Here is a 14,013-nt window from a genome sequence, read left to right as displayed (position 1 = left end):
GATGGGCTGTGAGCTGCTACCTGTTCTGAATTGTGCCCCTGCTTTGTGATGTGAATGCATGTATATTTATGGCCAAAATGTTTTGCTTCACCTAGAATTTCAGTACATATTATACCGGTACGAAAATATGTTGCAATATATATATAGGATATTATATATATCTATATATATATATATATATTATATCTAAGTTTATATAATATATATATTATATATATATATATAAACATCATTTAGATCTTTTACTTAACATCATGTAACAAAGAAATGACAAAATGACATCGCAGCAGGAAGCCATGATAATAGTAGTACAGTATTTCATGTCAGATTTCAAAACGTCACATTTTTCAATGTGTGTCAGTTTTTCGTTAAGTATATGGAAAACTACAAAGCGGTATGTAATTCAATGTTAACATAACATTATTCAACAGGGTTCATTCGACTTTATGAAGCGAAATTTGTTAATTCTATAGGGTGATGCAAAACTTTTGGCCAGAGCTGTACTGCACTTTGGACTGAGCAAAGAATCTCAAACAAGTCATTTTACTCCCCTGTTCAGAAGCAAATGGCGGACACCTAATGTGATTAGGACAGTGGACTATGGTAGTTTAATGTATGGCCCCTGCTACATTTCCATGGGTGAACCAGTCTGCAAAAGTCAATCTGATCTTGTTCTAGGGATGACAGATTCCATGTAATTTCCTAAACGTTGGATCTTTAGGATTAAACATATTTAACCATTTCAACTTTAACATATTAGGAATGTTTGTAACCAATCAAAAATTCTGAGAAGCTCTCCACTGATACTTTTAGTGTTGATACTTTTAATGATATACTACAATATTAATGAGGACTGTGTGGAAAAGACTTTGAATGCATATTGAATAGCCATTGGAAAAGAAACTTAATAAATGCAATGACAAACATATATTTCTGAATGTAGCACTACTAAGTGTTTATGGTGATAAATAACGCTACACTGCATGCATCCTGCTGTCTAAAGACTGTATGAACATTCTCAACATTTAACACTTGGAAAACGTTTAAACTGTAAACTATTACTTCCCTATCTCATTCCAATAGTGGTGCCGGTTCTGCTGTCTATTACAATCCTCTCAGTTGCAATCCTTATTGAGTTGGAAACAGTACTGTAAGTGCACATGACAAATGGCTTCACTAGTCAAAGTGAAAAGGTCTGTAAAACTAAACGATCTTCAGCAAAATGATAAGGGACGTGTTTTTTTATGTTTTTAAGATCTTCCTCTCTGAACATTTGTTACTATTTAATGGCCTTCTGGTTTAAGAGCCCGCCACACTCTATAAAACATAGCCACAGATTCTAACACATTTTTAATCACGCTTTTTTTATTTCTTTTGGCCCCCACATAAGTAAACAATATTTACAATACCAAGAAAGAGGAAACCCCAACATATCACAAGAGAACTGAAAGGATTCGTTTTAATAAACAGTTTGTGTAGTCTTCAATAAATACAATTTATTCACACAATTAGCATTGCACTGTGCATTCAAATAATGTCTTTTACAAGAGTTAAGCTTTTCATTGCACATTTTATATAGGAACGTTTCAGCAGACAGTCTGCATTTAAATGAAAATATTAAATTATCTCTCATCATTATCATGGAACACTGAAGCCTGAGAAAAGCCACAGTGCCAACACTGACACACAGACCTCTCAGTTATAAATCAGACTGTTTTCTATCACACGCTGGGTGGTGGAGAATGCAGAACTAACTCAGCTGGATACACCTGACAAGATTAGTATTTCTTTTTGTTCTTTCTTTTTTTATCTAAATATTAAGTCAATAGAGGACATGTGAACAAAAACAAAGCATCTTGGGTGCCTTATGTAAGGGGAATAGAGTGAATAGAACACTGTGTAAAAATGAATTTAAAAGCTTGTTCCTAGCTTTCCAACACACCCACCCCATTGTAAAGTTGAACTCTCTAGATTAAATGGATCAGTAGACACTATATTAACCAGGAGAGTGTACGTCACTGACACACTTTACATTTATTCCATATATGTAGTGAACCACTTGTCTAGCTGTCATGAAACTTGGTATTAACATTAATTGGCATAAGTCATTGATGACATCTCACTGTGGGGATATGGGGGGGGGGGGGGGGGTCTGTATGTACATCCATCCATCTGATGATATGGTTAACCCTAAGCAGTGCTTTAAGTGCAGCACATAAACCAGGAAGAGAACGCCGTTGGAAATGACGTTGAGATAGACTTAGGACAGAGGGAAACAAACACTTGAGGGTGAGGGTATGGAATGGGTTCCCTAGTCATGTTGTTGAGGCAGAATCACTGGGATCATTTAAGACCGAACTTGACAAATTTGAGATCAATCAGCTACTAGGAACTGGACAAGCTTAGATGGGCCAAATGGCCTCCTCTAGTTTGTAAATGTTCTTACGTATGTCATACCTACATTTTTATACATATTGGGAAAACCATGTATCCACTTGTCATGAAACTTGTTATAAACATCATTTAGATTAAGTTATTGAGAATATCTGATCTATAGACTAAGACGTTATATATCAATATATATATATATATATATATATATATATATATATATATATATATATATATATTGTGACAGACTGGGGGAGGAAGAAAAATACATGTAGTTCAGGAGAGGCTAAGGAACTACACCCCCCAGAATTCCATGGGAGGGAGCCAGGAAGAGATACACCTGGTTCTATTTATAGATGTGTACCACCTGCCTGCGATTAAAGGACAATGTTTGTTCTAGGCAGTCTCCAGTCTGTGTGAAGCGAGGCTATCACTGAAGAAACCTGTGTTTAAAGGTGTGTGAACTTTTTTGTTTGGGCTTAAATTTATGGTGTGGTTTGAAACTGGTAAACAGCTTAGCTGTCCAGGTTGTACAGTTAGGTTCCTAAAAAGTTTAGTTAGCACTCCTGTGTGGAGTTAGGCTTTTTGTCTGTTTTGTTTATTTTTATTTATTGTAAATAATAGAAGTGCACAGAAACACTAAAATTGTAAATCTTGTGTCTTGGTCTGTTTATATAAGGACAAAACGAACCTAAGCGGATTCCAAGACAATATATATCTATATATATATATATATCTGATATATATTATATATATATGTGTGTGTGTGTGTGTGTGTGTGTGTGTCTGTCCACACATATAGTCATCCTTCTATGTGTCACTTAGATGTCTGCATAAATCTGGAGAACTGTTCATTGGAAACGAGCATTTGGCTAACTGAAATAGGCACGTGTCTAATGTGTGATATAATATGCAGCAGTTTCTGAACCTGTGTGTTGTGTATAATTCTTTAATTCATTGGATTGTGTTTTATTGATCCGTATTTAAATATATTATGTGTTGAATAACTTGAGCAACATTAAAAAAAAAAAATCATTACTGATGGTTTCTGAATATAGTGACAGATTAATACAAATGTACCCAGAAAATGTGTATTTATGTTTTGACATTAGCAATAATAAGAATGGGTCAATAATATTATCCTAAAAATCTACAAGGACCAGGGGACACAAATGGAGTTCCAGAAAATAGGAGACACTTTTTTACACAGAGAATTGACAACTCCCCAGTAATGTTGTTGCGCTTGTGGGGATCCTTCAAGAAGCTGCTTGATGATGATTTTGGGCAATAAGCTACTAACAACCAAACGAGCAAGATATCCGAATGGCCTCCTCTTGTTTGTAAACTTTCTTATGTCACGAATGATGAATGTTTAACGGGAATGTTTAAAATGTGAATGACAATCCCTTTGCAGCATTTGTTGATCCCACATGTTGTAGTCTGAATGCTATATACAGCCAGCTAGTCTTGTTTATACCATCTTTTACACAACCTTCTCTGGGTTTATTCCTGTTTCCTTCCCTGTACTGCAACAAACAAAACATGCAACAGTGTGCGTTTCTGTAAATTACCGTTTTATAACACAGATCTGTACGGCTTTTGAACTGACAGGAACGATAATACTGTTTGGAGCGGTTGACACTGTATGAAACTTTAATTGCTTTAATTGACAGCTTAAACTAAGTCCGCATGTTATATACACCAAAAAAATAAAATAGATCAAAAATCCTATAACTTCCTATAGTTTTTTTTTTTTTTTTTTTTTTTGTTTTTTTTTTGCATATTTAATATTACAGTGAAGCGTTTCCACTAAGACAGAGGTTGTGTGTCTGCTATTAAGCTTTCGTGCACGCTTGTTTGCTGTTTTAGTCATTCCAATGTCTATTGGAAAGAAAACACACTTTAACACCAAACAGTGTATTCCAGCTTGCAGGACCTGAGCACAAAAAAAGGCCCTGGGCTGCAGACTCACACGCAAGCCGAAACTTCCGTGCGTGCTGCTATTTGTTTTAGAGCTATTAAAAAAACATATGTTCAGTTTTATCTTTAGCTGTTCGCCCCCCCGTGGGGCACCGAGGAATTACATTTTTGTTTCTGTCGAATTTTTTGAAATATTCGTCATTTAAATGAGGGGTAGTGGTGTTTTAAAGAAACAGAAAACTAAAGTTTTTAATAATGGTAGGAATTAGGGAATATAGAGAATACTTACCTAAAATATGTTCTGAGCATGATCATTACAACGTATTTATGAATACATATATGAAGTTCAGTATGGCAAATGCACAAACAGCACAAGCAACAGGCTTACTGTATAGATCTGAAATATACTGTAACAAAATCCTGCAGTATCCGCAATCAGGGCTTTAGACATTAGCAATATCGAACAGGATGCGCCTCTAAGGTGCAGGTACAATGACATCATAGGACACTATCGGCATTGAACGGCAAATACAAAACATTTAAATAAACACCTCACATTTTCTAAATTATTATAAAATTATATTATCTAATATTAGTAACACTGTCGTGTTTCCATCGCTAAACAAATCCGATTAAAAAGTCACGGAGTTTTCAATAAAACAAACTGTATATGGATGTTCATTCCGGGATCGGGTGCTGTGCACAGCCTGCGCAATTAAATTGCTACACACTTATCTGTGTAGATTACGGGAATTGCATATCCGAGCAAACCCTAGAATACACCTTCTTAAATTGAAATTGGTTTTCGTATGATCTTGTGAACCGCGTAAGGACAAATACTGTGTGATGTATGAACCTCTGTGTCAAAAGCCTCGGGCAATTAAACATCTTATCTCTACCGTTTAACTTACCCCGAAGACAACGCCGTTCTACACCTTGCCAACAAGCTCACATCAGGGCATCGCATCATAACTTTTTCCCCTCGGTCTGTGAGTCACATACTAAACTCTATTTCTGACACGTTGTAGCTCCCCAAGCAATACAAGAACACCTAACGCCGGTGTACAGACATTCCTATACACAGAAAAGGTTAAACATCTGTCCGCATTAACAACTCAAATAAACCCTCACAAAATTATTTAATTCTATAGCCAACTTTATAATATCCTTAAAACTTTAAACATTGTTGTAAAGCAAATGTCCCTCATCAATTTGCTGTACATGTGTCTTTAACACAGTGTCGTTAATTTATTACCTGTTATAAGACCTTGACAGGGGCAAGTATTTAAAAAACCAATAAACCAAAAAAGCAAGTTGAGTACCTATCGACTACGTCACTTCACTGTCAATAACGCACAATCTGCGAGGAATCCGATGCATTTTCCAAGAGGCAATCGATATAGCTAATCTGAACGAAATTAATTTAAAACGAAAACTTACCTTCTTCCGGGGCTGCCATTTCATCATATTTGTAAATCAAAAATGTAAAGCATCAAGATGTTATATAGGCGGTGGATTTAGATTCAATTGAGTTGCAATTGCAAGTCATGCTGCTTGCTCCTTCAATTTTGCAGCATATTTCTTAAAGAACAGAAGCAAATCACGGGGCAAACGGATTGTCGGTAAAGGTTTTCTTCTGGGGTCAAATTAGATCCAACGGATAGAAAATCACTTATCGGAAACTCTGCAAACTATATTTCTTGTTACAATGTTGCATTGCTAAATATGCTTCGTCTGTTTAACAACTATAATGCAAATGTCATGTCGCAAAGTTATTTTATTAAATGTAACCAAACAGTGGATTTTCGTTTAGACTTGCAGTTAAATAGAGCCTTTTATTTTTTCATAATATATCACAAAAATAAGAATTCCAGTACTCCCAAATCTTTCTATTAAAAAAAAAAAAAAAAAAAAAAAAAAAGCGGACCAGACACGAGTGCAGTAAACAAAACTTCCACCTCTGAAGCAGTTTTTATTTCTTCCTTGGAATATTTCAAGTACAATCCCAAATATTTGTTATATTGGTTTAGAATTAATTCTCCAGTCCTTGGCTGTTCTTCCTGAAGTACATTCCGTGCAAAATGCAACTCCTAAGAGCGCTCCTGAAAACGGCAGTGTAGGGTAAAAAATAAAATAGGAAAAAAGCAGAGAAATCCCAGGAATTTGTGCGAGAAAAGCTTGAAGGATATCCTGCAACAGCAACAAAACTGGATTCTACTACACTAATCACTTCCTTCCCTTCTCCAACACACACATACGGCACTGATCTAACTGAGCGAGAGAGAGAGAAGGAGAGAGGGGTTGAGCGAGTAAACAAGTTGGGTCCTAGTGCCCGGATAACACGAATCTACTGCTGTACCCATCTTTGGATATGCCCAGAACAGTCATACCGTTTGGCTTTAGTTTTACTTCATCATTTTTTTTTTGCAATGGGCTGCCCTCTGGTTTGCTGCCAAGGAGTTCCATAAATGATCCAATAACCACTTGTACTGTACATACCAAAAAAACTTGAAATATACAGTTACTGCATTTTCAACAATCCATCCTCATACACACCAACTGCTGAACTAGCCAGAATGGTCTTTACTTCACACATTTTTCCACCGAATGTATGAATAATGAACTATGGCTTGTTACTTTACAAAATACTGCACATTTATGTTATACATAGAACCAGCTCAAACACATTTGATGTTGGGGGAGGGAGTCTTAATATCCTCTGCCAAGTGCAGTGGGAACAGATTGAAGGGCAACAACCAAGCAGTAAATAATTACTGACGACCAGGCAAAGCAACAGGGACACGAAGAGTCCTGGGCATCATTCCCTGCTCCCAGTCTCCTGATTACAAGGCTCGGTGTGGACTAATCCAGATGTTCGCTAAAACAAATCTCCCTCAACAACCATTCCAATTACAGTCTAGTGTTCCCTTGCCTTTCCGAGATGTCTGCAATGACTTGTAGTGGTTCTTATTGCAATTAGTTGAACGTTAGGTTTACTTTTTGATAGCTTCTTGTGTATATACGTATATATATCTACACACACACACACACCTGGGCAGATATATCTGTGGCAGAATGGAGGGCAAGCACCTTCACACAGACTTATAAACTACAAATAAAAACAGTACCGGTATGAGTCATTTTAATTAGAACCACATATAATGACTGCAAACATCATAGAACTCTAAGGGGCTTTCAATGTGTTAGTATGGCATGTCTAATGTACCGGTACGGGACCTACCCTATATTGATACTATTTTATTTCACAACAGACTTTCAGAAAGCAGCTTTATATACAGAAACACCGTCAAGTGCTCAGATGTCAAGCTTCTCAGCACACAAAGTTTATTGGCTCATCAAGATGGGATCACATTTCTGATAAGATAGCAATTTCCTCCTGTCTTCATGATCCGGTTTTATCAGTCGTCCTTGTATTAGTGGTGAAGTAAGGCCTAGTCACGGACACAGAAAGGCCAGTTATAAAAAATCTGGCTTAGTATTCGCCAAAGGATAATGTCAGGCCTATGTACCTAAATGTGAGGTCTGTATTCAAGTAAACCTGGGACACCCCTTTAGATTGTACACAGTAAGCGGACACAGAAAGCAGACTGGTGTTGGACTGCAGTGTGTCTTTGCAAACCTTGCATTGCAGTGCCTCCTACTGGATTGGTTCTCAATCTGCAAACACTGGAAGAAGAATTAAACACAATATTCTAAGTGTGGTCTCACCATTGCATCGTACAATCTCACCATAACCTTGTACTCTACAATAATACAGTCATATAACTGTATTATATACTGTTTTATTGGTAATATACCAGCTTTAAAAATAACCCTGATATATTTGTTTTGTATTGATGGGTAACCTGTATTTAGACTCGTGTGATTTTCATTGAAAAGAGGGAAAAGGTTGCTGAAGAGGCTATCATCTAACGACTGAGATATACGTTACCAAGTGTTTCAGGGCTGTTCTAAGGCAGATCAAGGTTCAGGGAGTTTAAAGCAGGTGATCTATAAAGCACTGTAGAAACTCAGCATGGTATGGTTTATGTCATGAATGGGTTTTCTTTGTGATGTGTCATGAACACCCCTCCCCTGTTTCAATGACCACACCCATATCTGATCAGGTAAGCTGGTCTCCTGGCTACCACACATATTTATCCCTTAAAATGTTACAGAAGACCCTGCAAAGTTTATAAGAATCACATTATGTTACTTTTGCTGTGTCCAGTGTTGTCCGTAACGCAGCGTTGTATTTTTAAACATGTTGAAATTGTAATTATTAATAATAATAATAATAATAATAATAATAATAATACAATTTTAGCTAATAAACTAGCATTGCAAAACAATTCAACATCTACTTGGAAACGTTTACCATGAGACAGAAAATATTTCTTCTAAGGATCGCGCTCCCTCCTGCACAATAAGCCACTCGGAGCGACAGCATCGTTGCCGCAGTGTGCATGAACTGAATACACTACATGTTTAGGAGAAAAAAAATCCCTCGTTTATTGACCTATGGTTTGGGAATAAAAATACATCAAAACCTTCGGGAATATGTTGTGAATATGGACAACATGGGACACAGCAAACCTAAGCTAATGAGATTCTTCAAAGCACTGCAATGTGTTCTGTAACACTATCACACAGCCAGCACTGACACCAAATAACTACAGCCAATGCTGGATTACAATCGGGGCAGTGCATCCTCATTGTACAGTCTTTGTGATCAGCGATTCAAAACCACTGCAGGGCACTGATTCCCCAATGACCTGACATTCCTTATGTTTATACTTCTTAACAACTTCTGAAGCTGCCAGACTGTAAACTATTTATATTTACATTTACAACCATTTACAATGATATTCAGGCTAAACAGAATCAGTTCCCTCAACTGAACCCTAATTGTTGCCTGATTGCATGTTTAAGTCTCTGCTGGTGTACACAGTCAGGTTCTGGAGGAATCTGGTCTTTCACACTTCCCACGAGGACTCGTATTCAAATCAGCCCAGGTCACTGTCTCATTTTTATCTGCCAGGAGACCGAGTCATGAAAGATGCACACATGCACCTCACAGAGCAGGGGGTCAGCAGGGTGTTTTGAGTTGCTTCTCCTTGATAGCAGGGAACTAGGGCAGTATTACAGGCATATGGTTCTACATTCTGTATAAACTCCCCAGCTGAATCTGTTAGCTGATGAATGACACACACTCATCAACTAATTATGAGAAAACACTGCCTTTGCAGGAGAAAAATTAACCTGACAGGCATCAGTGGGGCTCATAAAAGCAGTTGATTCTCAAGTGGCCCCCTGACACTTTACTACTGTACAATAAATGCCCAGAAGGACTTTCCCATTAATTCCTCTCAAAAGACAATTAAAGTCTCTGATCTCTTCCAGACTGAAAAAAGAGATGGATCAAATATACCCAAATTAATTTCATAAAGTTTGCGATGTACGAGCAATTACTTCGGTTTGCCCAGTAAACCAAAAAGATATCACCGAAAAAGAAAAAGCAATTTCTAATTGGATTCATCAGCTATTGGACTGTGTTAAGAATCTGTGCTCTTAATCATGCAGCAGCTAGGCTGGCTCTTACACTACAGCATGTGACGAACACCTTTAAACATTTACTCCAGTATGGGTAAAACTGCAACTTCACTTTATAAACCACGTATAATCATGGAAGAACATTACAAGGCACTTCAAATTACAAAAATTCAATTCTACAGCTTGAATTAATTAAGATTTAACAAATGGCAGAGTAAGGGTATCCCTGATACAGTACTCCTTGGCAGAGTTCCAGAGAACCGACTGACACAATAGCCTCCTCTGAAGATCACTGCTGGTGCTTGGTGATGTAAGGGGGGACCACATCACAAATACAATATGTCCAATATTCTTAAGTGTTTTACAGGTCAAAAGGAGCAATGCAGGACTCGACTGGTAACTAAAGTGTCACAAGTATAACAGCAGTCATGTGCTAGTCTGCTTGGAGCCAGTCAGAATTCTAGTGGCAGAATTTAGGGCAAGGTCCAGGTTTTTCCAGGTCCTGAGTTTTTACTGCAGGTCCAGGTTTAGTAAAGCTCTAGTCACCACAAGTTGTATGCAGCTCATATCTGTGGTCAAGCATAGCGAAGCATGGCAAAACCAGCATACCATACTCGGCAAGTAAAGCGTGTTGCTTTCAATAGTTCAGCAGTAGTGTTAAACAGACTGTAGAAACAAAAGAAAAGCACACTGTCAGCTGTGTGCCACGCCAACTAAACTGCAGTTAAACCACACTGAGTATCCGCTAGCTCTCTAATCCCCAATCGCCTCCGAGCCAATGCCCCAACTCTCCTATATGCCCTCGTCCAATCCACTTCCCCAACACATCACCCACCAATCCCATTCATGATTTGCACCACGATCCCTCGTGCCAATCTCTTTTCTCTTTACAATGGGGTCCGTCCGTTCTGCAAGCTGAGCTCATGATTGGTGGAAATTCTCTCGCTTTTGGCATCACTGAACACCGGCAGTAGTAACTAACTTGGCTCTGGGCCAAAGAAGATTCTGGAACTCTGCGAACACACAATGATGACCCATTGTAGTAAAGCAGACACCCGGGTCATTACAATATCATCTAGAGTCAAATATGAATAAGGTGTAATTACAGAGCATCAGATTATAGCGTTGATTTTCCACATTCTGAATGAAATATGTTAAGCCTTATCATTACAAAAAGTGGAAGTACAGTAGGGCCTATCATACTGTGAGAAATAAAGCTATGGTTGCACGTAAAAGCGCTAAAATAAAGCTATTTCTGTTTATCTTGGACCCGTCTGCCACATTTTCAGTGTGTGTAAACATACTGTGTATAGACCCCTTGAACTGAGTGCCTCAGTGTCTGTGACGTGTTAACACATTGGCTTGCCCAGTAATGTTTAATGGTACATCAAAAAACCTGGGCGCTCTCTGTATAGTTACAGCAAAAACCTAAAAAAATATAAGATTCAGGGTTTGATACTTCAGTTCTGTAAGAATTTCAAGTGCTCAGGTGCTTCACACCAGCTGTGGAAAAGGATGTTATCTGACACAGAACGTGTGGGCTGAAAGTCACCTGGCTCTGGAGTATTCAGAACAGCCCACCGTTGCATTTTTTGACAAGGCATCTAATTATAAGAAAAACAAATATTGTCCTAGAATTGCACATCAAGGAGAGCCTGTCAATTGGATGTCAGGGCACATACTGTCCAGCATCTGTCACTGTGCAGTCTTATTATTTAATTCAATACAATGTGGACTTTCTGCCTTTGTGCTACAAAAAATAGGTGAATATGGAATTACTTTGTGAATTTTAGTTTAAATGTATACTTTAGCATTATATAGAATTTGCAGACCCTTTTAAATAGACATATTAGGAGCCATAATCATAATGTCAAATACAATTCCCAAATAAATTCTTACCAAATATGGAGCTCTGTCCTTTAAGAGTTTCACAGACCCTGATTAGTGCTAACCTTGGACTAGTTTACTAGTTTAATTAGGGTCTGTAAAACACTGCAGTGCTGTGTAATATTTTGGTCAAAGTATATTTATTTAGACATTGGTTTTGGAAATGCCTCTTATTTGAGCCCAGGCAACATCTCAGGTTGTAAATATGAAAGAGATTCTCTCTTCCAAACACTGCAGTGTATCCAGATCAGGGTCCCTTCTTATGCTTCTTCTTTATGCTCAAGGACTAACTCCCAGAAGCCTCACCTGTGTTGGATGTGTTCCTGCAATTGGAAGTGCAGGATGGACAGTGGAAAAGACGTTTGCCAATTTTATTGTTTACCAATGCTGAGAAAAAATGACCATTATAAATCATACACTTTTAACATATAGGAACATGTTCAGTTCTGCAGGTCTACTCCAAAAACCGAGCTGCAATCTAACCTTGCAGTCTACTGAACAGTATAATTATAATCTGAAATATTGTACTAGAAATATACCCCAAATTAAAGCAAAAAAAACAGAGTTACATTACAATGAAAGAAGGGGGAAGAAAAACGTTTGTTCACACAGATAAGAAGTATGAAGGAGCCTGGTTTATACCTCTTTAAAAACAAAGGCTTGAGTTCAATCTAAGACCAAGCAGAATGTAATTCCACAACTAATTCAAAGTAACAGGGTCGCCATGGTTCTTTGAGTAACAGGGTTGATGTGCACCACTCAGAAATGAGAAATCTTAGTATCGCAGAATCATTTATTTAACTCTTCACAGATCAATTCAGTAAGCCTAAAGCCAAGTCACAAGGCATATAAGCTCCTTGCTTGATGTTCAAAGCGCTTATTGCAGGTGCCTATGCACTTGTAGCCATTGGGCAGACGGCAATCTTAGCATTAAAGGCTTTTCTGGGGCTAAGTTCATCAGTGTGTGATTTTTCTTCCTTGTTCTTATCAAAGTGTTTGCATTTCATTCAGCCCAGAGCATTTCGGGTCTTTTTTATGAGCCTCAGTCCCCACAAGTTGTGGCTGTAGCTCCTAATTCATTTGCTATCTCTGTGTAGCAGCTGAATCTTCAATACACACGATTGCCTTTAGAATACTATAATAGCCATTGCAGCAGGGTTTTTATTCTAGTCTGTGACGAGTGTCTCCCACAGTACAGTAAAGTACAGTACAAGCCTTTGAAACGCCTTATATTGCTGTAAACATATTATTTAGAAATGTTTAATGTACAAAAACTGGTAAAAAATCTGCTTTATTACAATAATAGATTTGAATATTTGCCTTACTAGTTGAACTAATTGATTAACACAACCCCCCCACACCCCTCCCCCACCCCCCAAAATTTTAGAAAAATAATTTTATAGTCAATATCAAGTCATGAGAGATTCTATAGAAAGATGATTTGGAAGAATCACTTGCATTGCTACAATTCAAAGCAACAATTCAAATCCAATGACAGAATGTAATAGCATAGACCATGCTATTTGCACAATAAATTACACTTATTATACAAGCAGAATACTTTTTCATGGAATACTACAGTACTTGTTTATCGAGTGTCCTCAATATACACCACCCACTCAATATATTGTGGGAGTCGGGGTCCAAAATAAATCTGCTATATATCGAGGGCCGTGTTATAGTGAGAGACCCATAGAAAAAGAAATAGGCTAACAAATAGTGTACAACCACTCCCTCATTTTATCCGCTACACAACCCGTTTTATTTCTCATTTTTCCTATAAAAAGCAGCACACTGTTTTAATTCATACTGCGGAGGGTAATTGTTTCTCATCAAGTTAAAGTGGCCAATTCATTTCATGAGTCTTCCTCTCCTTTCTCAAATGCACAAACCCGCTGTATTGAAATAATCCATTCCCATTGACTTTTGCTAGAGCATTGCTGCACAAGTGAACACCTCCTTGATTAAAATAAAAACTGCTTCAGTAGATATTTAATTTGCTTTGTGTTACTGTGCAATGCATGGGTATAAGACAACAGTACAATATTAATGCTTTGTTTTTCATTGTTTTGTATATTTTTGTTTGTGATATGCAATATGAAATAAAAATAACAGAAATTCTATGTGAAATTGCCTATGTATATTGCAGCTAAGACATGCGCAGTTAGACAGTAAAAGTGGGAGCCAACTCTAGGACCGTGATATATCCAAATCTGCAGTCTAGCGAGGGGCAATATAACAAGGGGTGGGTGTGTACTTATT

At 37.6% G+C, this 14,013-nt stretch overlaps 1 protein-coding gene across 3 annotated transcripts in view; it reads right to left on the bottom strand.

Annotated features, from left to right (window-relative positions):
- The window catches only part of LOC121296783 (tetratricopeptide repeat protein 28-like), a 406,425-nt gene that overhangs the window by 230,017 nt on the left and 162,395 nt on the right, over nucleotides 1-14,013 (bottom strand). Inside the window, exon 1 of one of the 3 annotated variants that reach the window (XM_041222563.1) lies at nucleotides 5,752-6,553. The exons of the other annotated variants lie outside the window; for them this stretch is intronic. Coding sequence (XP_041078497.1) covers nucleotides 5,752-5,778 — 27 coding nt within the window. The 5' untranslated portion in view covers nucleotides 5,779-6,553. Of the gene's footprint in view, nucleotides 1-5,751; nucleotides 6,554-14,013 lie in introns of those variants that run through there. 3 annotated transcript variants of the gene reach the window in all.

This window comes from Polyodon spathula, chromosome 22 (assembly GCF_017654505.1).
Source record: "Polyodon spathula isolate WHYD16114869_AA chromosome 22, ASM1765450v1, whole genome shotgun sequence".
NCBI lineage: Eukaryota > Metazoa > Chordata > Actinopteri > Acipenseriformes > Polyodontidae > Polyodon > Polyodon spathula.
Note: the sequence above shows the minus strand (reverse complement) of the source record. Positions and strands in the feature narration are given on the sequence as shown.